At 34.0% G+C, this 26,692-nt stretch overlaps 1 protein-coding gene across 5 annotated transcripts in view; it reads left to right on the top strand.

The window, feature by feature from the left end:
- Positions 1 to 8,750, top strand: part of LOC118199148 (putative tRNA (uracil-O(2)-)-methyltransferase) — a 107,777-nt gene extending 99,027 nt beyond the window's left edge. For 4 of the 5 annotated variants that reach the window (XM_085808039.1, XM_085808040.1, XM_085808042.1 and 1 more), the window contains one exon: positions 8,508 to 8,750. In XM_085808039.1, the coding sequence (XP_085664165.1) occupies positions 8,508 to 8,692 (185 nt within the window). In that variant the 3' untranslated portion in view covers positions 8,693 to 8,750. Of the gene's footprint in view, positions 1 to 450; positions 616 to 8,507 lie in introns of all 5 variants that reach the window. The other variant, XR_015038673.1, reaches the window with a different exon arrangement.
- Positions 8,751 to 26,692: the final 17,942 nt, after the last annotated feature.

Raw genomic sequence — 26,692 nt, 5'->3', positions numbered from 1 at the left:
AAATCAATTTGTTAGGGTTTTGAGAGTTTACAGTTCTTTTGTCAACTTTTTTAAAACCGTTACAGCGTTTAACGAAATTAATTTCTATACTGATCATAATACAGAATTTTATTGGTACCAGGATGACAAGAAACATTAGAATTTCTGTGTTTAACATATCAAGTAATTTTTTCATGAAATACATCAAAAGTAGTACAATTTGCATACCTAATATTACGGGTACTAAAAATTCATGCTTTCTTTTAACATATCGCAGCATTCTTTCAGCTTTTTTTCCATTAACAGCAGGAGCTTCCATCACTCCTTAGCCAGTTTGATTAGATCAAACACATTGTCTTGTTTAACTGACAAATTTAAATCTCAGTTAATTTTTTTGATGTGATTCATAGCACTGAAATAATCGAGATTATAAATGACCTTGATAAACAGCTATTCCCATATTTCATCCAGGTATACCTTTCCATAAGCAGTTTCATCAGAATCTGCCACATGGTGAGGCCCTGTGGCTGTAGAATCCATTAATGGGAGCAGTAGGAATTGTTTCCCACCATCACATTCTAACGTACACAATAGAAAACCTGCAAGCTTCTCAAAAGCGGTCCTATACTTACCAAGGTTAGTCTGCAGATCTTTTTTTAATGAGATGACATATTTAAGAGAGAATTAACAATTGTTTCTTCAAATAAGGATTTTGAAACAATAAATAAAATGAACCTAAGCCTCAATCATGTATCACAGGATTATAATAAAAAGGACTAAAATTCTAGCATAATATAAGAATTTGGTTTAAGAATATAAAAAAGTATCTTTCAATCTTTTGAAAATATAGTTTGGTAGAAGAAAAATTTATAGCAATTTATTTTAAAAGTAGAGTTACTTTTTAGGGGAAATGACTAGTATTCAATGTTGTCCAGATGGGAAAAGTAATCACTCTCTTCACCAAGATTCAAGCTAGGTGCAGTAAGCTAGCTATATCATAAAACGTTTGTAATTCCATTCAGTTATTTAAGTGCAAGTAGTGTAAAACAGATTACTACTTTAATCATATTTTACTGCACTTCATCTGTGCTATACATTGTTTGTAATCGGGGAATTTGTTTTTAGTCTTGTATTGTGCTAAAATTGGGAAATATCTTTCCATGGTAAAATGATTTCCAGAATTTCTTTTATTCCGGTCTAATTCTTCAAGAATTAAATTTACCTAAGTTCTATTAAACGTTTTAAGTTTGTATGTATCGACAGCCAAAATGAGTTTGCTTTTATCTCTTTTTATCTTTTCAATGGGTAAATCGATCAGCTTAACGACTTTCCAGATTTTTAAGCCTGAATTTTGAAAGCCGCTAAATCTTGTTGTCGTTTATATTTTTTAACTGCCTCTCTATAGAATATTAGCAGCTGTTTTACTGTTATGCATTTCTTGATAAGTAGTTTCATGTATGTAATGAAAGCACGATTTTGGAAGCACTGATGTAAGAACACTGAGATGTAGAAGCAAAGCAATGTTGTTTAGCATAGATACTTGATCCATATTAAAGAGGAACGAGGTTGACCCGGATTAATTTCTTTTTAATTTAAATTAACATTTGTGGCCACAATTCACTTGGCACTCCAGCCGTGCTTATTTTCAGAACATTTTACATTTTGATACTATGGCGATAGAAGTGAGCATGGCGAAGCATTCACACAGCACAAAAGTTGAAGCGAAAAGTGACACATCAATTCAGAGGAAGAAGGGAGGGAGTAAAAAATTTCAGTTCAAGTTAAAAAATTTCTGGTTTACAATTTTATGATTGGTCAAGAGGTATCTGCATTAAGCGTTATGTAGGATCTTGTGATTAATTTGAATGACACAGTTTAGACTTATAGCACTATTTTGAAGATAGAGGAAGTCCCTAAATTAAATAAAAACTAAAAGAGATTATAGCCAATTAAAATTAGAAGTTTTGTCCATATTTTTTATCTTACACATTCCCCCCTTTAAAAAAGAAAAAGGTCGAGCGACAGAAGCTTTTTGAGACAAAAAGTATTAGAGCAGCAAAATACGATTGACATAATTTTGAAAATACAAAACATATAATTTTGAAAATGCAAAACATAAAATTAACTTTTGAACAATTAGAAAATTATAAGTCGTAACATTTTGAATTCAATAATAATTTTAAGCACTATATTCTTTTTAAACAATTGCACATTTTTACAGTCCTATTAAGATTCGAGTCCAATTGGTAAAATGTTCTTGTTTCTCGAACATTCACAATTTTGATATGTCAGGGAAGGATTTCCAAAAATTTTTACACTCAATATCACAATTAGAAAAATTTTATATACCCATTAATTATTATGAATAATTATAAATTTTAAAGTTGTACAACATGCTAATTTTTGCATTTATAAGTAATATCATAAAACATTTTTGCATTTATGAGTAATATCATTTGTAATGTCATTATTGAAATTATGGTTTTTTTCTTTTATTATTACATTTTAGAATTTTCTTATTTTATACAAACTGGAAGACCTTACAGCTTTCTTCTAGTACACATATATCCAGCTATTTGGGCATAACCACTTTAACGAACTCGTGTACTAAATTTTCATGAGTGGTTAAGCGATGCTTTGGCAGTTACTTATAAAGGCCTCCATACCTTGTTTAAAGGCAAGTCGAGCCAGATTAATTTCTTTTTTTAAATTTAAATTCACATTTGTGGCCACAATTCACTTGGCCCTACAATCACGCGTATTTCCAGAACATTTTACATTTTGATAGTATAGTGATCGAAGCGAGCATAGCGAATCATTCACACAACAGGGAAGGTGAAGCGAAAAATGGTGCATCAGTTCAGAGGAAGAAGGTAGGGAGCAAAAGTTTCAGTTAGAGTTAAAAAGTTTTGGTTTACAATTTTGTGATTGATCAAGAGGTATCTGCATTAAGCATTATGTAGGAACACATGATTAATTTGAATGATGCAGTTTATACTTATAACGCTATTTTTAAGATAGAGAGAGGATGTCCCCAAATTAAATAAAAAAATGAAAGTGATTATATTATAGCCAATTAAAATTAGAAGTTTGCTTTTATATTTTTTTATCTCGTATAGATATATCTGTCAGTTCATGATTGTCGTTGCTGTATTATAAAGTCTTATTCTCAATATATCATTGATCATCATCGTGTGTTTTCTCATATCAGGTTTTCATTGTTCCTTAGCCAAGAATTTAATTTCTCCATCATCCTTTTTTAGTCTGAACATCCGTGTGGTATGAATTCTTCCTCTGCAATTTATGCATTGTCTTTTTTCTCATTCTGAAGTCATATGAGAAGTTCTCCTCGAGGTATTTTTTGTGTCAGGTCTTGTTATAACATCCAGAATGAGTGTGACTGAGCCTTTGATAGTATCTTTGTCTTTAGCAGGCTCTGGGACTGTATGATTCTACATCTGTCTTTCCTCTGTATATGTGGGTGATATTATTTTTCTCCCACATCTGCAGTGTTATAGATGCTGGTTACCTTGCCTTCTGTGTTTCTTTAAAGATCTGCAAAGTGGATCAGAATTTTCCTAGCACTATCATTCTTGACTTTTGTGAACTGCTTTACATTTCTCACAGAAAACTTCATATTTCTGAAATCTTGGCATGTCATTTTCTAATATATCGTTGAGTAACTCCTTTATTACTGCTTTTATTGATATTTCTATAGTCATCTGGAAAGTGGGTATTGTATTTTTTTACATATAAATAGATGTCTAGCAAGTTTCCTAGATTTGTTCAGGATTCTTGAGAAAATTTTTTGTTGACCAACCATTATTATTACATCAAAGTCTTCTGAGCAAAAGCTTTTAAATGTTGCTTATAAATTCTTTGAGTTGACCTCTGCTTCTGACAGGATAATGGGTGGGATTTAGTGTTCTAATAATTAATACAGTTTTCCTGTGGCATGGCCATCTCCATATTTTTCTCATTGCTGCTGAGAGCTTCAGTTATTTAATATTTTTACTTTGTCTGCATCTCTTTCAACTAATTTTCTTTTGAATGCCATCCTTGGTTTGACATTTCTGTGTGTGTTGAGTTTCTGACTGTTTACTTCCCTGTACAATGTTTGGCAGCTGCTCCTCGATAGCGGTAGATTGTCTTGGAATACAGCTAAAAGATTTCTTTGGGTTTTATTGTCTTTTCCCGATATCCAAGTTCTCATGAACATCGTCATGCACTTTTGTTTTGGAAACTAACTCATTTAGCTCCTTTGATATATTTAGCCAGCAGTCTGTAATATCATTTATATTAGTTTTTATTGATTTCTGAAATAAGATCTTCAGTCAACATCCATAATATCATGTTGAAAACATGCTAGTAAAAACTCCACTTGCATAACAAGCTAGAAAAGCTAGTTGAGCAACCGTACAATACAAAATTTCAATAATATGAAAAACAATAAGTGTTCAAACACATGTCCTTTGCGTAACGAAGGCAAATTCGAACATATGATTATGAATTGCTCTATAAAGTTTCCCTCCTGTATTGTTTTCTACAGTAATACTGTACTTCACAATTGATGTCCACATTTGTGGTAGTTTGAAAGTAAGGTCTCTTGCAGTACATTTTGTGATGCTACTTTGATTTCAAAGCTGCTTTTATGCCGGTGTTTGTTGATGATTTTCTCTCTTTTCCATTCAGTTATTGAGTTTGTGAGTTAGCTTAATGGTCACCACAATAGCGCCCAAAATAAATGGTGGTAGACGATAACTCATCATCAGCAGGATTTGCCGAATAGGTCCCTCCTATCCCAGTTTTCCTTTAACTGAAGACAGTGTAAGGCATTTTCTTTGCTATTACCTCATGCCTTCATTGTATAATTGGGAAGCATGTCTGGCTAGCAGTTGAGAGGTGTGGGCAGTGCATATTTCTATGGTTTCCTGACTTTGGAACATACCTAATACTCTACAAGTTTTGATACTCTGTGGGGTAATTAAAGATGTACCACTTTCATTGATGTACTATTTGTCAATATCTTTTTCATGCTTGGCAATTCTGATAATTTTCGAGGGCCTTGAACAGATGCGTCGAGTTTCTTTGTATCTTTATTGTGAATCGGGCTAGTATATGCTAGAGTGCATCATAGCTAGACCCTGGCGTAGCAGTGCTGCAACTTTATACAAGTCGACTGCTGTTTGAAAAAATAGGGATCTTTGTAACAGTGCAACTGCATGAAGAATTGTGCACAAAATTATCAGTTTCTCACTTGAGACTAAATTCAACATTTTTCATAAGGATGCACTTCTGCATTCCTTTATAAAAATCCTGCTTCCTGCAAAATATGCATCCTGCTTTCTGCAAACGTCAATTTCAAACACTGGATGATTTAGAATAGTGGTTCCCAAGACATGGGTTGTGTTGTGAAATAATTTTCATTGGGGAGTAAAAAGATATTTGAACATTCTTGTTTTGTTTTACAGTTACGTATATTTGTTTAAATTATTAATTGATTTGATTGTCAATAATTATTCATATATATTATTCTGTTATAAAATTATTTTCTTTGGAGTCTTCTATGTTTTTCTAGAGAAGAACTTTTTCTACAGAATTTCTAGAGAGCTCATAGGTTGTGATGCTAAGAAAATTTTGAAACACTACAAAAAAGAAAATATCAAATTGGGAGAGGGATTCCATATTATTGGTAACAGTAAAAATGCTTTTTTTATATTTGAAATCGACATATACATTGATAGGGGAAAGAAAATCAGGTAGAATATTTAAACTATGAGATAAAACATATAAAAATTGAATATTTGAGAGAATGTTGAAGATTTAGTATGAGATTTCTTTATTAAATTTACATTTTGTGTTCATTCCAGATACCAAAAAAGAAAAATTAGGTTAAAAATTTTAATGTATCCTTTTCACCCCGGACGTGTGTAGCAGTTTGTCATTTCAGTGAAAATAGTTTGCTATTTTTAAATGCCTAAGTCTTCTTCCAAGAAGTGCAACCTGAAAAATTATTTTGAGTGATGAGAACATGTGCTTGATGATGCAAACCTGTATTTTCCATTGGGTAGCTGTATAATTATTCATTGTTTTTCATATAAGTACAGGCAGCTGTACAACAATGCAGTGTTTTTCATAAGGGTGCAGGTATGCAAAGTGCCTGTTTTTCATAAAGGCGCCAAAGATGTATTGCATCCCCTGCTTAATTAACTAATCAGTTATTGAAACGAAAATCAGACTGGCATAAGGGTGCTAAATAATCAGTTTCAAGCAAGAAAATGAACTTCAGTTTGTGCACCCTCCATTTTGCAGCATCAGCATTATGAAGATTTCTGTCTTTTTGAATGGCAATCCTTTTACATAAAGGTGTAACACCACTATTGGGGGTGTCCTAGTATACGCATCTGTTGTTTTGGCTTCCGATTTCCCCATTCTTAACAATTTTCAGATGTATGGGACTGGAGTTATGGCATATATATAACAGTCTTTTGAGAACACAACTGGTGCATGTGGTATAGTTAGAAAATGTTGCATTAAATTTACTTCTGTTTGATTCTTGCATTGGTAGCAACTGTTCATTTTCTTGATAAATTTATCAACAAAATTGGGTGGATATTTATTGTTTGTTGGAATCTGTAGGATATATTTCTATTCAATTTCATAAATTTTGGGTGAAGAATAAAATTCTCTGGCTTGTAAATAAAAGTAAAATGCAGATCTTTTATGAAAATTGTATGAATAAGAATCGTACAGGATAACTGTTAGATTGCCGGGTGATTTATGGTAGACTATTGAAGAATGTCACCAGTTTTTAAGATCAAGAAATTAAATGCTGCTGTTAACTTTTCTGTTAATTCTTAACTGTAGGTTAGGGAAGTTTTGTAACATAAATGAAAACAATGCTATGAGTTCGTCTTCTGAATGTTTCCATAGAATAAAGATATCAGTGTTCTTATTCCAGAAAACAGGTTTTAGGGAGAAGTTGGTGAAAAAAAAATTTTCCATGTGTTGCATATGAATTTCAACTAAAATGTGTGAGATTCATATTCACATAAAAATTTTTGTTTGCTAGTTTGCCTGTTGATTCTAAACACTGCAAAATTAAAAATAAAATGAAAGGCTTCATAGATGCTAATAAATTTGGATGCAATTTTTACTTTTTGAATCAAGATTTTCACATAGATTGTGTGAAACTCAAAGAAACAGAAATAAAGATTTAATGTCAATGATAAGCATGGTAACATCAGAAGCAATTGCATAAAATTTTGCATAAAATTCACTTGTAAGCTGATAAGTAAGTACACACTTCAGAAGTGCCGTTATAAAAATAGACCATAGTTTAGCAAGCTTTTTCTTGAATTTCTTTGACATTAAAGGTCTGCTGTTAGCAACAGGTCTGGCTGGATAATTTTTGGTATAGGTTTTTGAACTGTATCAAAAGTTTGGTGTACTGTAATCTGTATTGAGCTCAGTATTACCAAGATAGCATTTTATATCGGGATAATCAGCCATTCTGCAAAATGCATTTTATAGTTTTTTTGTATCTTACAGATGCACCTGAACTTTTTCTGATGAATTCTTTGTCTATTATCACCATTTTATCCGACTTGCAAGCTCTGAGAACATTTTGGGTCATCAACTTTCTTATTTCTTGAATGTTATATTAATTCATAGAATATGTAGTTTTTTATTCTGCAATAAGGCAAAAGGATTGTTAGTTTCTAATGATGGGTATATAAAAGTCTACGCTGTTCTCGATAGCCCTTTTCATTTTCGTAATCATTTGCTTTGTATTATTTTCTGTATTTCGAAAATATTTGGGGCCACTGAAAACTATCTTGATCTGCATACACTTGGACATTGGTTCTGAGGAGTACAGCAATCCAGCAGAAAATAACAAAAGGAGGGAAATTTTTTTTTAGCCATTCATTCCGACTGCAGGTGATGAAGCGGAACAGTTATCTGCAGAGGCTGCAGTTTTATTAAATTTTAAATACGGTTTTAGCTAGTCAACCTAGAACATTTTATTTTGCTTTTAATTGGTATTCAGGTTGATTTTTTTATTTACTTATGCCGTATTTAGGAGCCTATGCCAGAAAAACCAGTGCCATAAGTATTCTTTATGACATTGAAAACTTTGTAAATTAACCATTTGTAAATTAATATGTGACACCATTTGTAAATTAATATGTGACAAATAGATTAAAGAAAATAACAAAAGGAGGGAAATTTTTTCTAGCCATTCATTCCAACTGCAGGTGATGAAGCGGAGCAGTTATCTGCAGAGGCTGCAGTTTTATTAAGTTTTAAATACAGTTTTAGCTAGTCAACCTAGAACATTTTATTTTGCTTTTGATTGGTATTCAGGTTGAGTTTTTTTATTTATTTATGCCGTATTTAGGAGCCTATGCCATAAAAACCAGTGCCATAAGTACTCTCTATGGCACTGAAAACTTCTGCATCCACCATTTGTAAATTAATATGTGACAAATATAGATTAAAAATAATTTATATCCTTTCTATTTCAGTTAGGAATGGTAAAATTCAACTGCAGATACCAAAGAAAGATTTTCTACTATGTGATGAATCTTTGAGTAAGAAACATAAAGGTTCTAAAGATAAGAAAAATTTTCATGCAAGAAAGTGCTATTTTCATCATCATCATCCTCAAGGCTGTCCTCTTCTTGCAAATGAATGTAATTTCTTGCATTAAGAAATGAATCATTTTATTTGCTATAGAATTTCATTATTAAATAAGGAAAAGTATTGAACATTGTTGTGTCAATGTGCATAGTCTACTTTTCTAAAGCTCTCTGATAAATCTTTCACATACACACATATCTGAATCAAATGATTATGATGGCATATAAAAATAATAGCCACTTTATTTATAGAATTGATAGCAAATTAAACTACATTTGTGTCAAAGCTAACTTGAGAATATTGGAAAAAATATAGTGATTACTTACTCTTTGTTTTCACATATTTATTGGAGCCAAACATTGTTTTAAATATAAGTACATTGCATTCATATAATTAATGCTGTTTTATTCACTTCACTTTAATGCAAAACTTCAAGTCAGCTGGTTTACGACTTTATGATAACCTGTTTTTGAAAGTGAATATTGTTAAATATATGTAATCTGTATGTCATTTTATTTTGGTGAATGGTATGCAGATTTCAATAAGCTTTAATTTTGAGTGGGGTTAATAGTAGAAATGGCCAGATCATTATTAATTGGGGAATACATAGGTAAAAATGTTCCATTATTATGATTCATATCACCACCAAAAAGTAATATTTTTCTAGTGTTGTAATGAACTAGCCCCCAAATAACCATTTATAATAATAAAAAGTTTATTAGTGGATTCTGTTTTATTCCTAAAATGTGGGCTTGTTTATGAAGAAATTCTGTAAAATGGAACAGGTTTAAAATTTAATGACCGCTGCATATAATGCTTTCATCTGTTAGCAATATGTTAAACTATTTCTAGTGACTGAAACTTTTGTACTAAAATGTTTTTACATAGTATGTTACTACTGGTAGATTTACCTCACCTGTGCATTTTCCTGCTTTCTAAATTTAGCTTTACTTCATGTAAAGTTGTATATCCTATAATGGTAGCATAGTTACATACATACTGCTGCATGCATGCGGGTCCAATTTTAGGTTGATAAAATTTATTATTGATCAAAAGAAGCACTTCAACGGTCTAGAATTTAAAACTTCAAACTACTAAGAATGTTAAATACTATGCAATGCAAAGTGCATCTAAAAACAAAGCTAATAGAGATATCTTAGTTCATGTTGAACTAACAATTACTACTTACAGAGCAGATGCTCTCTATCTGGCCTTATATAGTTTTCGACCGGTCTTATATGTTACGATTAACAACATAATCATTCTTAGAAAATAAACTTAAAAAGGCTTACCTTTTACATGATCTTCTTGATCCAAAGGCATATCCAGGAACGTTTTTATTAATTACACACATCAAAGGCACTACTCGTGCAAAAAGAGACGCTTCTAAGATAATAAGATATTTAATTTACAAATCACATCTCTAAACTAAAATATATATATATAACATAGAAGAGAAGGATTACATGTTTCACTTAAACGTCCGTCACGAGTTCTAAAAGTTCGCTTTTAGTTTTTTGCTGCACGCATGGGCAAATCACGTGGTGGTCGGTGAGAGTTTCAACACACTCCCACCTTTAAATTTGCTGACAAATCAAGTTTAAAACTGTAACCTTTGAACAGGCTTTATATTTTGACTGCTTCTTGTAGTCATCGACAGAATCATATCACTCCCAAGAGGCAAGTCATTATGAATATCAGGATCACAGTAAGTCTCTGTTTCATCAGAAGAGCTGCTTGCCACATTTCTAAATTTAGACTGTTCATCTGATGATGTTAACTCCAAAGGATACAAACGCTTGGTTGGTCGCAAAACTTCCCCGAGCTTAGTCTTTACCTTAACTAAACGCACATGTCCATTCCGAGATTTGAAAATCTCGTTTACTTTTGCCACCAACCAGGCTGTTTGTTTCTTATTATCATCAGACACTAAAACTAGATCTCCTATTTTCAGAGGGTGTGAGGCTTTTACATGTCCAGAATCTTGCCGTAACTGTCCGAGATATTCAATTCTAAATTTTTACGTAGATCTTGTAAAAGTTTTTGTCCATAAATAAGCCTTTTGTTTAAAGATTTCGCATCTATATTATCCAGATCAGGAACTCCAATTTGTCAAATCTCATGGAGAAACATAGGTGTGATCGGAGATAAATCTTCAACATCTTCCGAGACATACGTTATGCGAAGGATTCTTTTCAGGATTCAAATTAATCACTGCCACCATCCTTTCCACCAGGGAGCTGATGGCGGAAGAAATTTCCATGTGATCCTGTGGATACTAGCATGTTCTAATATTTTATCCCAATTTAAGCTTTTGAACAATCTATCACTTCCTTTGAAATTCATTACATTGTTGGAATAGATGGTATGGTGTCTTCATGTCTAGCAATGAAACATCTCAGCACTTGCAAAAAATGTTCAGTCGATAGGGAGAAAATCAGTTCCAAATGTACTGCACGAAAAACAGCACAGGTAAAAATTACTATCCATGATTTTTGATTTCCCTTCAGTATCAATGGTCCAGTCAAGTCAACACCTACAATCTCAAAGACTGCTGCTTCTCTTATTCAGTTTTCAGGGAAAGGAGCAATGGGTGTTTTCGAAGAACTAGCGTCGAACCTCTGACACACAACACAGCTTCTTATGACTTTCTTGACAGTCTTTTGTGTTTTCAAAATCCAATATTGTTCTCGTAAAGCGGATATAAAAAATTGTACTCCTACATGATTGTTCATTTCATGTTTAGCTCTAATTAATTTTACTACAATAGGATGATCTGAAGGAAGAATAATAGGAAATCGAAAATTTTCTGCATCATCTCTTCTCAGAATTCTGGTTTTATCCTAAAGGATTCCGTTAAAATCAATCATTGGTTGAAGTACACATAATCTTTTGTCATCTAATCCAGAAAATGATTCACCCTGCACTAATCTCAAAAGAGTTAATTTCTTAATTTTCTTTAATTTCTTCAGCTGTAATTTTTAAAAACGTTCTTTCATTAGGACTTAGTCTGGCATTTTTAACAAAACAGAAGATCCAAGATATAAGAATAGAAGAAATCGTATCAAAACTAACTTCCGTCATAACATTCGAATTAACTGCAGAAATTATTGTCTTCTTTCTTTCAGCATTTATAATGTCAAAATTCAGTGCAATTTCAGAGGTAGGCGATTTTTCTGGGTCATTTCTCAATCAGTGGAGACCCTCCCACCATTTCGATTTGACTAAGGTTTCCGGACTGCATCCTCGGGAAGGGAGGTCCGCTGGATTCTGCGTTCCAGGATCATAATTCCAGTCGTTTGGATTACTTAGAGTACAGATTTCTTTCACTCTATTGTGAACGAAAACGGTCCAGTTTTCCTTCTTTTTGATCCAAAATAATGCATCCATGGAATCACTCCAGTAATAAATAGGCAAGGTTTCTAGTCTCAAATCTTCCTTAACACGATGTGCCAGTCTAGCGCCAATCGTGCAAGCTAAGAGCTCTAGTCGTGGTATGGAGATCGGATTGATAGATGCCACTCTGGATCGACCTGGGATGATCTGACATGTAACGGAATTTTCATTACATCTTCGCATAAATATGCATGTGGCATAAGCAGATTTACTTGCGTCATAAAACACGTATAAAGACAAATCTTAAATTGTTTGGAAGTCAGCAAAGATTAGTCTGGGTATAGCTATTTTTTCCAAGTTATGTAATTTGTCTGAAATCCTTTTAGGTAAATTGTTATCCCATGAAATCTGTTTCCAGGATTCTTGAAGCATTAGCTTTGGAATTTGAGTAACTGGAGCTGTAAACCCAATCGGGTCAGAACTCCTGTGTACTATTGACAATGTATTGACGGGCTGTTCCACAGAACTGTCTTTAAAGTCACAGGACAAAGCAGTGTCATCTGCTAAATTCATATTCAACCTCAGAACTGATACGGGTTTATCGGAGTCTTGACTGTAAGGATTTCCTTTCAATGTTTCACCGCTAGGTTCATTGTAACACCACCCCCTTAAATCAAATTTAGCAGTCGACAAAATTTCCTTCGACACATTAATGAAAGAGTTTAGTTCTTCAATAGTATCAACGCTGGCCACTCAGTTCTCAACGTAATTGATTCACTTAATTTCTTAGCTACCTCTTGTTCGTGTTCCGGAACATTCTCGAGATGATAATTCACTGTGGCAGCGAGAAGAAAAGGACTGGCATTAACGCCAAACACAACACGCTTATGTCGATATATATACAATTTTTCGGAATCTCCTTCCCACTACAGAAATCTAAGAAAGTCTATCTCGAGGACAGACACCTATTTTCAAAAAGGCCTTGCGTATATCTGAGATAACCCCTTATTTACCTAGGCGAAATCTGTTTAAAATACTCAGTATTAATTCCAAGTAATTTGGGCCCTTTTCTAAACAATCATTTAAGGACACACCATTCCTTTCCTTCACTGAGGCATCGAATACAGGTCTTATCCTTGTGGTTGAATTTTCCTTAATTACATCCCTATGTGGTAGGTAATGACAATTTTCGTTTTTCTTATCTTCAACTGATTCTATACTACCTTCTTCAGCCCATTCGTTAAAAATATTTTTATATTTTTTCAGACAGTTTTTTTGACTGAAGATTTTTGATGCAGGATTTTAACATTTTCTCTGCTAAAAATCTGTTATCAGGTAAAACCGTATGCCTTTCTAACTAAGGAGACTTGATATCTACCCTCACTATCTCTCTTTAATGACTGACGAAACTATGTTTTAGCGATTTCATCAATTTCCTTTCTAGTGTGGGTTGTAGCAGGATCCGTTATTCCTAACGAGTCAAGACACTATAAATCCGAAATTTTAGCATCAATAACATGAAGTGACATTGCACTTTTCGTACTGTTTTAGTTTTCCCCATCATTGTCCATCCTAATCTGATGTTGTACACATGATAACCCACATTTTAATTGTCTAACCCTCCCTGCTAGAAGCTTTCCCGCCACATCTGCACCTATAACAACATGAATTTCTAAGGGCGATTTTTCATACATTAAATCCACAGATTTATTCTGCATATCAGTTAAATAAATTTCATGTTTTCGCAGTTCAATAAGATATGTATCTCTTCGAATTTGAAAAATGTCAGTACATATTTTATCCTGATTCAAAGCTTGAAAATTACAGTGATAATCACCTTTAAGTCTACTCAGTCTTATTAAATATTTTTATGGGTTTCTTTCTTTTCAATTCCTCCGAACAAACCATGGATTAATTCTTCTTTACCACTTGTTTTATAATTCATTATACTAACTGCATACTTCGAAATGTAGGATCGCTGGGAACCGCTATTAAAATTCTCACATATTTTTCGATCACATCCCCACGAAGTTTTAATACTAAAGTTCGCAAATTTACTAACTGTATGCATAATTTATTCGTCAGAACACTGTCATTTTCACCCCCAATAATGTCTGTAGAATTATTTCAGTGAGAATCATCCTTAAAAGTATGACACATTGAAAAATGAGCTTTACCGCATATGGAACATTTAACTTTGGCTTTGTATAAAAGAGAAATATATTTCGGCATTTAAAACAACCTCCGTTCTTTATTAATTTTTGCTTTTTTTCATCTAAGATTAAACGAATTGCATTCCGACATTCTGAACACTGATTATCTGAATCACAAAATATGCAGTTCGAATGTTTTATAATTTCGATTCTCATTAGTAGACAGTAACTGCGAAGCATACGCTACATCTGGTACCCGTTTATCATGCCAAGTTGACAGCTTGCTTTGGCGTTTTATCTGTCGGGGGAGTGAGGGAGGGAAAATTGACGCCGCTTCTTTCGATTGCAAAGCTGTTTTTTCCCGTGCAATTAATTGCTGAGAAATAAAACCCATTAAACTGTGTAAATCATATTTTAAACTTTCCCTTCCTTCTTTATTATACTCTAGGATTAAATCAGAAGGAAGGGGCTTAAGAATTGTCGGACATAAAATACTTTCATACGTGTCAGATGCGACATTTAATGCTTCTAAACTGCGTATGTGAGTCTGACAGTGATCGAATAATTTTCTAAACGCTTTTATATCATTAGAATTTTCCAATGGGTTAATTTTCAGTAAATTATCCAAGTGTGCATTAATCAACACATCTTTACTTCCGAATCTATCTTGTAGTAAATTAATAGCTGAATCATAATTTTCGGAAGAAAGTGAAAATCCTTCTATAATACTTAATGCAGTTATCCTAAATGTGCACGCAAATAAATAAACTTATCTAACTTTTCTAAGGATTCGTTTTTGTGAATAGCCAGATCAAAACATTTCCAAAATGAAAGCCATTGGCCGATGTCACCATAAAATTTTGGAATAGATATTTTCGGCAATTTAATACGTTAACGTCTGTTACTTTCTAGTGTTTGAGAAGATAATTGAGAATTAGATAGATTTGTATCAGTAACAGTAGAGTTTTGGTTTGACAACTGAATCCGTTTTTTCGCTCAAAATTTCCACAACAGAATTTTTTCGCGATATTCTTCTGTAGTTTGAATCTCTTCATCAAATTCTTCTGGGTTCAAAATACTTTCGATTTCAGAATCAGCTATCTTAAGAGACTTTACTACCAAAAATCTTTAAACAGCTACATAGTAGTCTAACAGGAGGCCACTTTGGGATAATGAAGCCTTTGTATCGGGAATTAGAGAGAGCTTCTACTGGAGTACTGAAAAGGCTGACGTGCAGAAGTGGTGCCTATCTTGTGATACCTGTGCGAGTCGGAAAGGACCGAAGAAGCGTAGCCAAGGAAAGCTGCAATGTTACAATGCAGGAGCGCCTTTTGAACGCATCACCTTTGACATCCTGTTACCTTTGTCACGAATTGGTAATGGCAACAAATATATGCACGTTGTCATCGATTACTTCAAAACGTGGCCTGAAGCTTATCCTATTCCTTATCGAGAGTCTGTGACGATAACGGAAGTAGTGATATAGAATTCGAGTTCCAGGTTTCGAGTGCCTCTTCAGCTACATTCCAATAAAGGAATTTTCTGTCGCTGTAATTAAAGAACTCTGCAAGCTACTTGGCATGCACAAAACCCAAACGACACCTTTACATCACCAGTCAGATGGCATGATAAAGAGGTTTAATCGAACCATCCTTACGAACTTCTCGCTGATATCTTCCAGAAACCAATAGGACTGGGAGCAAACGTTGTCTTTGTTTTTACTGGCCTATCGCAGTGCTGTTCACAAGACTATCGGATGTTTCCCATCCCTAATGCTCTTTGTGAAGTTAAAGATAGCAAGCTTTGCTTACCTTTTATTCGTGAATATAACAGCCCAGGTTAAATCTCCGAAATAAAACTTGGAGTGAGAGATGACTCATCATGTATCCATTAATAATAGGAATGCATATCTATGCACAAATCACATTTATTCAATTTTAACTAACATAATAATAAGCATCGGATACATTAAAGATATACCATAGAATTACACAAGGGAGAGTAATAATAACGCAGAATAGAAAAGAAAAAAGGATCATGAGATGTCATTCCTGGCATGGTCGGCGCACTTTTGGTTACTAGGGTACACGCTAGGTTTACTAGAATAAGTGAGTTACAAAACATATTTTTTTCCAAAATGCTTGATTAATTTACAACAATCCCTTCTTTAGTCATGCATTTGGGGAAAAGGTGGAAATAAGATTTAGCTCACTTCTTAATTTCATAACTTTTGGTTTGGCCAAAGGCTTATCGAAATATCGGCAATCATGAAATTTATACTGCAGAATGTTGTCTCGATTATTTTCTTCTCTACCATTTCTCTTAAAATGAAATATTTAACATTAACGCGCTTTAGCCTGCTTTTTATTTTTCCATGTGAGACAATAGATATTGTGGACTTGTTGTCCTCAAGTATCTGAATAGGCAGTTTTTGAGGTAGTCCAAAATCTTTAAGGAGAGGAATCCATTTGAGCTCTTGAGCAGCGATAGCTGCAGAAATAAGGTCGGACTGAGTAGATGATAAAGAAACACAATTCTGTCTCTTTGTGGACCAAAATAAGGAGGGGATCCCTAAGAAATATAAATTTTCCCCGGTTGATCACCTAGTGGTTACATGAGGCGCATACGCAGCATCCGTATAACAGTGTGTATAAAGTGTTGATGGGGTATCCGAGTCAATTCTCAGGTAAATGTTTTTGTAGCCTTCGGGTATTGAATAACTCTTAGAACTACTTTTGAAGTCCTTCTCATTAGGGGGTTCATTTTTCCTGCTTAATAGGTTTACTGCTAGTTAATATCCGGTTTGATTAGAATGGCTGTATATAGTAAGGCTCTGATGGCTTGCCTATACTTGGTGTTGCCCACTGGTAAAGAGGTGTCATCTTCCTATGGATAAGAAGTTTCGATTGGTGTGTAAGATGGCTTGTGGATATCTAGATAAAAAATCTTGTTTTCCTATTTTTTATTTTTGGCTCAATAAGAACTTGTTGTCATCTATTTTGATGTTGATTCCTAAGTAGTTTTTGATTTCTTCTGAGTCTTTTGCTTCGATGAATTCGGTAAGAGATTTGATTCGTTTTTTTATCTTATCTTATCTTCGCTTGTGCATGCTGAAAGGATGTCATCGACGCAGATAGTAATCGTTATCATGTCATTTCCATCTTTCTTTAAGAACAAGCATGGGTCTTCCGTACTCTACGAAAAGTTACTGTTCTTTAATACTTCTTCGACCCTCTTATTCCATGCTCTGGCGGCCTGCTTTAATCCATAAAGCGATTTTTTTCAATTTGCAACCTTTTCTCCTTGTCCTGGTTGAATTGTGCTTTCCGGCTGTTTCACATATATTTTTTTTTTTCTAAATTCCCGTGTAGAAATGCTGTAGTGACATCAACATGCCTCATGTACATTTTTACCATATGTTGCGAGCGAAGGTATAGTCGCAGTCAGTTCCAAAATTTTGACTATAATATTTTGAGACTAGTCGCGCCTTGTAACGAATGACTGTTCAAGTTTCGTTTTCTTTCAGACTGAAAATCCATCGATATCCAAAAGGTTTCTTTCCTACAGGAAGCTCAACTAGTTCCCATGTTTTATTTCGGAATAAGGAATCGATTTCTTCGTCAACTGCGAGTAACCACTTTTCCTTTTCTTTGGAATTGAACTTACCCAAGCCTTTAAAATTCTCAAGTATGTTTTTTGATAGTATTTGTGAAGAATCCTGGACGCACTGGAGGTTCCCTCCTTCGTATTCCTTTCCGATCGTCTTGGCTCACTTTCGGATTTAATTCTGGGTTTTTTTCTAAGTTTCTTCTTCTTTTTCATCGTTTTCAACCTTTGGATGGAGGGGAATTTCAATATTTTCATTCGCTAATGATTATTTGACAAATTTTATGCTTTTACTGACAATTTTATAGTTTCCCCATGTGTAGATTCTGTAATAATTTGATCGTTGATCGTAACTGACAAAGGTTCGTTCAGCTTCTTTCTGGTCTATTTTTTTTTTTTCCAGTTTTCCTTATGCACGTGCGCATAGGCTTTGCAACCAAATTGTTTCATATGAGCAGGATTAGGTTCTCTTCCGCTCCATAATTCATAGGGTTTTATCACAAGATCTAGTTGGAAGGCGATTCTGGATGTCAATTGCTGTGTTGCGAGCTTCACCCAATTATTTGTTGAAAGTCGGCCTTGGGACAGCAGACAGCTGGTCATCTCATAAGGTGGTCATCTTTTTTTTTCACTGACACCGTTCTGAGGAGGTGAAAAGGGAACAGTAATTTGATGTTTCATGCCGTTATTCGATACAAATTACTCCATTTCTTTGCTAGTATGGTCACCGCCGTTATCGGTTCGAAGAGTCTGTATGGTTTTTCCAAATTTGTTTCTTCTTATACCGAGACTTTTAATTTACTAAGAACTTCATTCTTTTTAGCAAGCAAACAGATGATGATGTATTTAGTAAAGTCATCAATAAAGGTTACGAAATAAAGTTCCTCCAACCAAGAGTACTTGGAGTAAGCATAGGACCGTAAATGTTACTATGTGCAAGTTCAAGTGGTTTGCTTCCGCGAATATTAGTAGCTTTTGGGTAAGAAATTTGCTGCATTTTATTCTTTATGCATTCTGAACAGCTATTATTATGAGTAAAATTATCTAATTTTAGTTCTTCGGCAAGAATTTCTTTTACAAACTGTCTAACTGCATCATAACTTCATTGGCCTAACCTTTAATGCCATAGTTGTATACAGTTTTTATTTTTACATTCTACTGCAATATTAGCGTTTCCTGAATTTTTGATTGGAACAATTTCATATAAACAACTATCATTGGAATACGCGCTCATGATTATTTGGCTATTCTTTTTGACGAAACAATTTCCTTTTCCGAAAGTAACAGAATATCCCTTACTAGCAATTTGCTTAACGGAAATCAAGTTGCTCTTCAAATGAGAAACGTAATAAACATTAGTCTATCTACTTTTCTGAAACCCGCATTCCTCTTCAAAATCAAGATCAACATATCCTCTACCCTGCGAATATAAAATTTTCCATCAGCTAAAATGATTTTTGCTTGCGAAACCTCATATATCAGCTTTCTAAACAAACTTTTGTCTCCCATTAAGTAAGTACGCACGCCGGAATCGACGCAGAATTTTTTTTACATTTTGTTCTGAGCAATACCGTGGAGTAATTATTAAACCCGTTTTCGCAAACAGTACTTTGGACTGGCGCCGAGTGAGAACTGTCACTGGAATCATAGCTTCTTTCATCAGAAGTCTCAGCGCTCATGCAATGTCGCTTTGATTTTCCGACATGTTTGGCCACGCGAGTTTTTGATTTTGAGTTGTCAGGACAAGAACTGTAATTTTTGTTTTGAAATTTAAAACACACGCTCACTAGTATGACCACTGCGTTTACAAATGCTAAAAGATTTCCCTGGTATATTATTACTAGAATTTCTTTCATTTATAGTAGATTTAAACGCCATTAAAGAATTAGAACTTCGATTTGCTTGTTGTTCTAGTCTTCTGTTGTTTTCGTCAGCGAGTTTCGTTTCTACGGAATCTATAGTCATAAGAGTTTCCTCTCTGGCTTCTAGGGCAGTTAGATTATTGTATGATTCGGGAATTGTAACTAACAAAATTGCAGCTACATGCTGATCCGGAATGTTCTCACCGACAGCTTTCAGTCTTTCGACTAAGTCTAACATGTGAATGACGTGCGTGATTATATCACTGTGTTCAGGCATTTTTATTGCATATAATTTTCTCAGAAGTTACAATTTGCTACTCAAATTGGAGCGTTCACGAATTTACTTTAATTTTTGCCACGTACCTGCGGTAGTCGTTTCATCTCTAACGTGGATCTGAGAGTCATTAATGCATAGATTTATTATATCTCGTGCTTGTTTATCCCTCTTCAGAAATTCATCGTCAGGTCTAGAAGGTGGGGGAGAATGTAGAAGGTCATCCAACTCATCACGCAATAAAAGTATTTGAATCTTGAATTTCCAAGTAGTGTAATTTTCAGAATTTAGTTTCGAAATTTGCATTGAATCTTGACCTGACTGGGCCATTATTAATTCTTGTTTAGCAATTTCAGAACGTTTGTGTATTATATGCACAGTTTCTAATTTTAGTTTCGGGATTGATGAACTTCAAGAATCAGTCTCATAATCAATGAAGTTTGCTATCTTTATTATTGCTAATATTTTTTGCTCAGTCTTGCAAAGAAATCTTGCAGTTTGATCAGGCTTGCAGATTCTTTGCTCCCGATAAAGAGCGAGCTGTATCTGTTTGACCTCGCAATAGATTGAGATTTTGACTTAAATCTACGCCAAAATGAAGGTTGTCGTATTGTTAATTTTATGATTCATTTGGCCTGATTCTCTTCTGCTTTCATAATTAAAGTTCACTCGTTTACATACAACCTTTGCATTTGTAATTATACTTCGTAATTTAAACAATAAAAAGGATATTGTGACGACACTAAATGAACTTGTCTTTTTTTACTCGCCAACCGCGTGCCTGAATCTCTAACTGTAACCCTAACGGATATTTTCGGGACGCGCTCTGTAGAGGGCGCTGCGATCACCGAGGCAAGCGGCTGCACGTTCGCAGCGCTCTGTAAAAACGTGTAAAACATTTCTTTCCCCTTAGTGATTATCAATTAAATTACTTTGAAATAGTGTTTTTTCTACAAAACCTACACGTTTTCAAAAGATTTTCAGCTGCGATGTTGATGAGAATGAAAGAGCGGACAATGTGAGAATATACTACGAAAGCCTGGAATTCATAAATAAGTGTCTTTAAATCAATAAAGTTTAGTTTTTCCTCAGTTTTTAGCATTAAGCAATACTTGAAATTGCTCATTGCTTTTGGCTTCCTTTGTAGTTACAATTCCAAGCGGAAGCCAACGTTATCATTTCACGTCTGTCACCACCTACAAAGCCCCCCCCCCCCATCCTTATCTTGTTTTGAGGAATCTCGTGAGAGGGAAAATTGGGGATTCGGGGCATCGAGCTACTTCGCTCTCGGTTCTTTTGGTTTCCCTTTTTTTAGATCGCTTAAATATATTTTCTCCTTTAAATAATATTATATTTCACCAATTTTTTTTTCTCATACTGTTCCTTGCTATCTGTTAAATGTTCATATGTAAGGGGGGGATTAGTCTTCACTGCTTTAAATAAATTCTTAGAACTATAGTTTATATAAATAAAAGTGTGCCTCATTGTGTTATACTAGCATTAATTAACTAGTAATAAATTATGATAATAAAATAATTAATCTTGTAATAAATTTTGATAGTTAAATTAATAAATACTATGTTTAATTTATGTTTTTAATACATATACTCTGTAATTTACACACACATATATAGATATGAAACATATATAATTTTTTTTTTGTGTGTGTGTGTGTGCGGTTGTGGTCTTGTATTGTATATGGTTCTATGTTCTTTGTCTGCTGCTGTTTTTTGAAAAATGTATGAAAATGTTGGGAACGAAAATAGCATAAGTTACTTTAGTTAAATTAATATATACTTTTGTCTGATGTTATGGGTCTTTTGCTGTTGTGTCTCAGGATGCAAGCATACATATTACTGTGTATTCAATGCTAAATACCTTGATACGAAGCATTTTAACACTGTCAATATTTTTTTTCTCAGTATCACATCTATTCAGAATTACCGAACACACTCACTACACACACACACACCTGTGAGACACTATTTATTGTAAATGAAGACACCTTCTTCTCCTTTTAACTACATCATGGACACAATCGTATTTTGGGATATTTTCTACTTCTTTTCCTTTTCTTTATATAGGCCTTTTTTTCCCTCTATTATTTTTGGGCCATTTATTTTAAATTTTATTTTGTTCCATCTTTTCTTCCTGGCCTTTCGAACTCGTACAAAATGTACGAAGTTCCTTTTTACTCTCCTCAAATACGAAATTGCCCCTCTTTCTATTTACCTTTCCTTCGCACCAAAGCTTGATTTTTCGCCCACCGGTGCAAAAAGACTTAGCGGGTGCAAAACAAGACATCTGTCTACTTTCTCTGTCGAACACTTCACGCTGAGGAGGCGCTGAGATCACCGATACAAGCGGCCGCACTTTCGCGCTCTCAAAATAAGTAACAAACATTCCTCTCCTCCTAGTGATTATATATTTCCTTACTTCTGAAGATTGTTCTCTCAAGAAATTCCACACACTTTTACAAAGATTTTCTGCTCCGGTGTTTTTTTGTGCAGTGTTGAGAAGTGACAGAGTGGACGATGTGAGAATACACGACGAAACCTGGGACGGAACTTTCAGATAAGTATCCTTCTTTTCTCAAAACTAAATCAAATCTCTATTACTTAAGTACTTTTAAATTCATTCATTTATTATTTCATAAGTTTCTAGCATTAAAAAATAGTTAGTAATTGCGCATAATTATGTCTTTCCTTTCTTGTAACAACTCTGGACAAACGCTACTTCCTGTATCAGTTCTCGTCATCAGCAGTTATCCTTCTGAGCGCCCATTTCTTGCTTTGATAAATTTCTTGAGAAGAAAAATGGGAATCTTAGGCATAGAAGTATGTATTAGGTTACGCGATTTGCTACTTCCATCTCCGATCCTTTTTTCAGTTCGCTTAAAAATTTTCTCGCCTTTAAATATTATACCTTATCAAATTTTTTTTTCTCATACTGTACTCTGCTATGTGTTTAATGTCCAAATGTGAGATGTGAGTTATTCTATATTTCCTTCAATAAATTTCTTAGAATTATGAGTTAATATAAATACAGTGTGCCTTAATTTGTTAAACTAGTAGCAATATGATAAATTATGCTAGTTAAATTAATAAATAATTACTATGTTTAATTAATAAAAAATAATTAATATTTTAATAAATATGCCCTGTAAATAATTTTCTTTGCTGATGTGGTCTCGCATTGTGCATGAATTTATGATTTTATCTGCTGCTGTTTTCTGAAAAAAATGTATGAATATCTTGGAAGCTGTAATAGTGAAAGATACTTTAAAGTAATATGTACTTTTGTCTGATGTTATGTGTCTTTTTGCTATTGCGTTTCAAGTTAAAAGCATACATATTGCCTTGTACTCCATTTTGAAGAAATTTTTTTTTTTTTTTTTTTTTTTTGCGATCCTGTCTTAACTTCTTAACTAGACTTTAAACTGGACCCCATCTTTTCTTGTTTTTCATTGGTTTTGCCGGCACTTTCAACTAGCTCAAGCACACTCATAATTTTCTAAGCACCACACTCCTGATCAGAGGTTTTTTTGGGCTTCACGTTTTGCCCTTTTTCTTCTTCCTCTGATGAGAAACAAATGTTCAGGAGTGCTCAGTTACTGGAACGAATCATCCCCCTTTTTTTCTTTTAGAGCATTTTCATTTAGATTAGGTTAGATTTTTCAACACCTCACTCAACATACTATACATTTACAACAGCAAATTAGGGTCTTCATTATAAGGTGACAGGTCACATGGACTTCCCAGTAATTTAACGTTAGTGTACATTCATGATTAGTAGACTTCATGCTTCTCTTTCTTCTTTTCTGTCTTAAGTCCATAAATATTTTTCCCTACATAGTCTCGATGTTATTTCCCCCCTTTATTAACCTACTTTTTTACCTGGCTTACAAAAAATTCGTATCAAATGCTACGAAACTGTTTTTCTCTCAAACAAAGTTACCCTGTTTCTAATTGCCTTCCCTTCCCACCTAAGCTTGATTTTCCTCACTGCGGGCAGAAAGCCTTACTGGGTGCAAAGCAAGACATCTGTCTACTTTGTCTGTCTGTCACACTTCACGCTCTGTCGTCACCGCTGTCGGTCTGGTTTTTCTTCTGATTTAAATACCATCAATATTAACCCTTTGAGGGGCGGTATATAAAATAATTTAAATTGTGGTAAAATTTTAATGAATTGTAACCCTAAGAACACAAAATTGAGACTTAAATATCTAGAACGAAATCCTGAATTTTGAAAGCTGGTTATTATACTCGTATTTTATACCGGTGCTCCTCTAAGACATTTTTTCCAGATAGCTGCCAACTGTTCATTTTTGTTTTTTAAATTAATTTTTTGTGCTTTTGATGTGCGTCTGTATAGATGGGTGCTTGAATATAGTTATGTAAGTCTGAAGACAAAAACTTTTAAAATTTCGCTAGAAATTTAAAATTTTAAAAATAAAATTTATGTTTTCATGCACTTTGATGATGCAACCCACCTGAACATACTTATGTAAAATATGGGTAAAAAGCTTTTAAACTTAATTTAAATTCAATATTATAATTTTATAAAAAAATTAGCAAATATAACACTGCATGCGTAAACCTTATCATGCTGTAACTGAACTAGTAAAATGTTACACAGAGCCGAAACTCAGCCGAAAAATAAAGAATTGAAAAATTAAACACTAAGCTGAGAAAGTGAGTTGCATTTTTGAAGTTATATTTTGTACTTTAGGTAATATGTAAAAAAAGACCATGCTTCATACTGTGATACTAGGAATCGCCCCCCCCCGAACACATTAGATTATCGAAGACCGTAAGGGCCCCTTTTTTATTTTTTGTAAATATAGGTTGTAATATATATTTTTGTTCAGGAAGAAGGGCCGTTAAACCATTTTATTATGTGATATACCTCAAAGCTCTTATTTGGATTTTCAACCCCTTTGGGCTCCATTTCAGCTTTTGGATAAATTATGGTTTGCATCTAAAACGGGCCTTAGAAACATTTTCTCTCCTTTCACCAACTGTAAAAATTTATTTCGAAAACAAACTGTTTGTATCCTAACCCAAAGGGCAAATTTATCTTGCGTTCCCTAGTCTTTCATCTGAAATTAACAAAGACGATATCCCAAAGAATAAAAGCATGCTTTCAAATCAGCAGTTTTTTTAATTACACTAAGATATGGACCTTAAGTGCATTTCCATTTCCCGTATTTTTAAATGAGCTTTCCCTTGGTGTGATCTTATCACACCCCCGAATGACAAATTAGTAGTCAATCACCTCTTTTCCTTTTCGCTGCATTCTAGTATTTTGGAAAACACGAAGCAATGGTTGTCTTTCGGGGCTAACATGCCACATTTAACCCCTACAACTGTGTAACGTTTTGACGCCGGACACAATTTTGAAATGGATGAGTCAATAAAAAGAAACTAATATACATGTATTCAGTCCTAGGGCAGGGTCAGTAAACTCCTCAACCCCTCAGGAACATAATGTTGAATCCTAAGCAGCTTGTAAATTAATCATAAAAAATTATTACATCATAAACTGTTATAATATAAAGAAATTCTGTCATCACACAGAGTAGAAAAGGAGAAGACTGCTGCTGCCATCTATTGGAGTGGTACTCTCAGTATGGGCTAATACCGGTTTTAAAATCGTATATAAATAATCGTTTGTTAATTATCACTTCTCACTGAAATGAAGTAAATATATAAGATTCAGCATGTGTACATTTGCAGATTTTGAATTTTTTCTTCCCCTCCGATAGAATTTATGAATCTTCAAACATGATATCTTGGAACGAGGTATATTAATTTCATAACTGGAAAATATTGAGCATTCATAGGGACTGCCATTTAGAATGGAAAGGAAACACTAGAAACTTACGATTATAGCTTTTGGTGTAAAAAAAATAGCAATTTTTAGGAGGTTAAAAAATTGACTAACAACCGGTATATTTTATATACCAGTGCCCTTTAAATGGTTAATTTAGTGTGTGAAATGAATCTCAGCCAATATTTTTTATTAATGCGCATATTGGATTACTTTAATGTATTCGTCAGCTGTCATGTTCCAGCAACGTGGATTACTTTAACGAGGCATGCCATCGTTAATCGTCGCTGATCATGTTCTGGTAACGTGCGACTGGATAATTTTTGTGCATCAAGGTGTTTTGTAGTATTTTGTACCTTTTTCTTCGACAAAATTAATATTATATATCTACATTCTTCAAGTGGGTGAGTTTTCATTTCCTTATGTATTTCTCATGCTGTAGATCATTTGAACCCAGGGCCTAGTACCAGTTATTTAGTTTTTTGTCACGTGTACTACAGCTGCATTCCTGAACCGCAGCATTTTATTTTCATCTATATTTACTTATATGTATTATTGAAATGTCAGCTAGCGATCCCCCCCCCAGCAGCTGATGACAAGCAAATGGCTCGCGTTGCTATAAAACCTGCCCCTTTTTGCCGCAATGACTCCCAACCTTAGACGCCAAATTCAAGCTGGGGATATAACATGCGATGACACGAAATTTTATACCGCGGTTTCTGCCCTCGACACTGAAATTCTACAGTCAGTCCGCGAGATAGTTCTGACCCCCCCCGGATGATAAATACGGAGAATCGAAAAATAAATACATGAGGAGTCTGAAGATACCAAACTAAAGCAGCCGTTACAGGATCTGCAACTTGGTGATATGCATCCATTCCAGTTATTAAAAAAAAAATGCGGGAACTTGCAGGTGACAATTTTAAATCGAATGTTTACAATCATTGGGGCTCAACCGTCTCCTGATCAATATCAAGTTTATTTTTGCCAACAATAACGAGAAACTA

The sequence above is a fragment of the Stegodyphus dumicola genome, chromosome X1 (genome assembly GCF_044657685.1).
Source record: "Stegodyphus dumicola isolate Sdum_Otavi_A_Nest chromosome X1, ASM4465768v1".
Lineage (NCBI taxonomy): Eukaryota > Metazoa > Arthropoda > Arachnida > Araneae > Eresidae > Stegodyphus > Stegodyphus dumicola.
The sequence above is the reverse complement of the archived record's forward strand: the minus strand, read 5'-3'. Positions and strand labels throughout refer to the sequence as shown.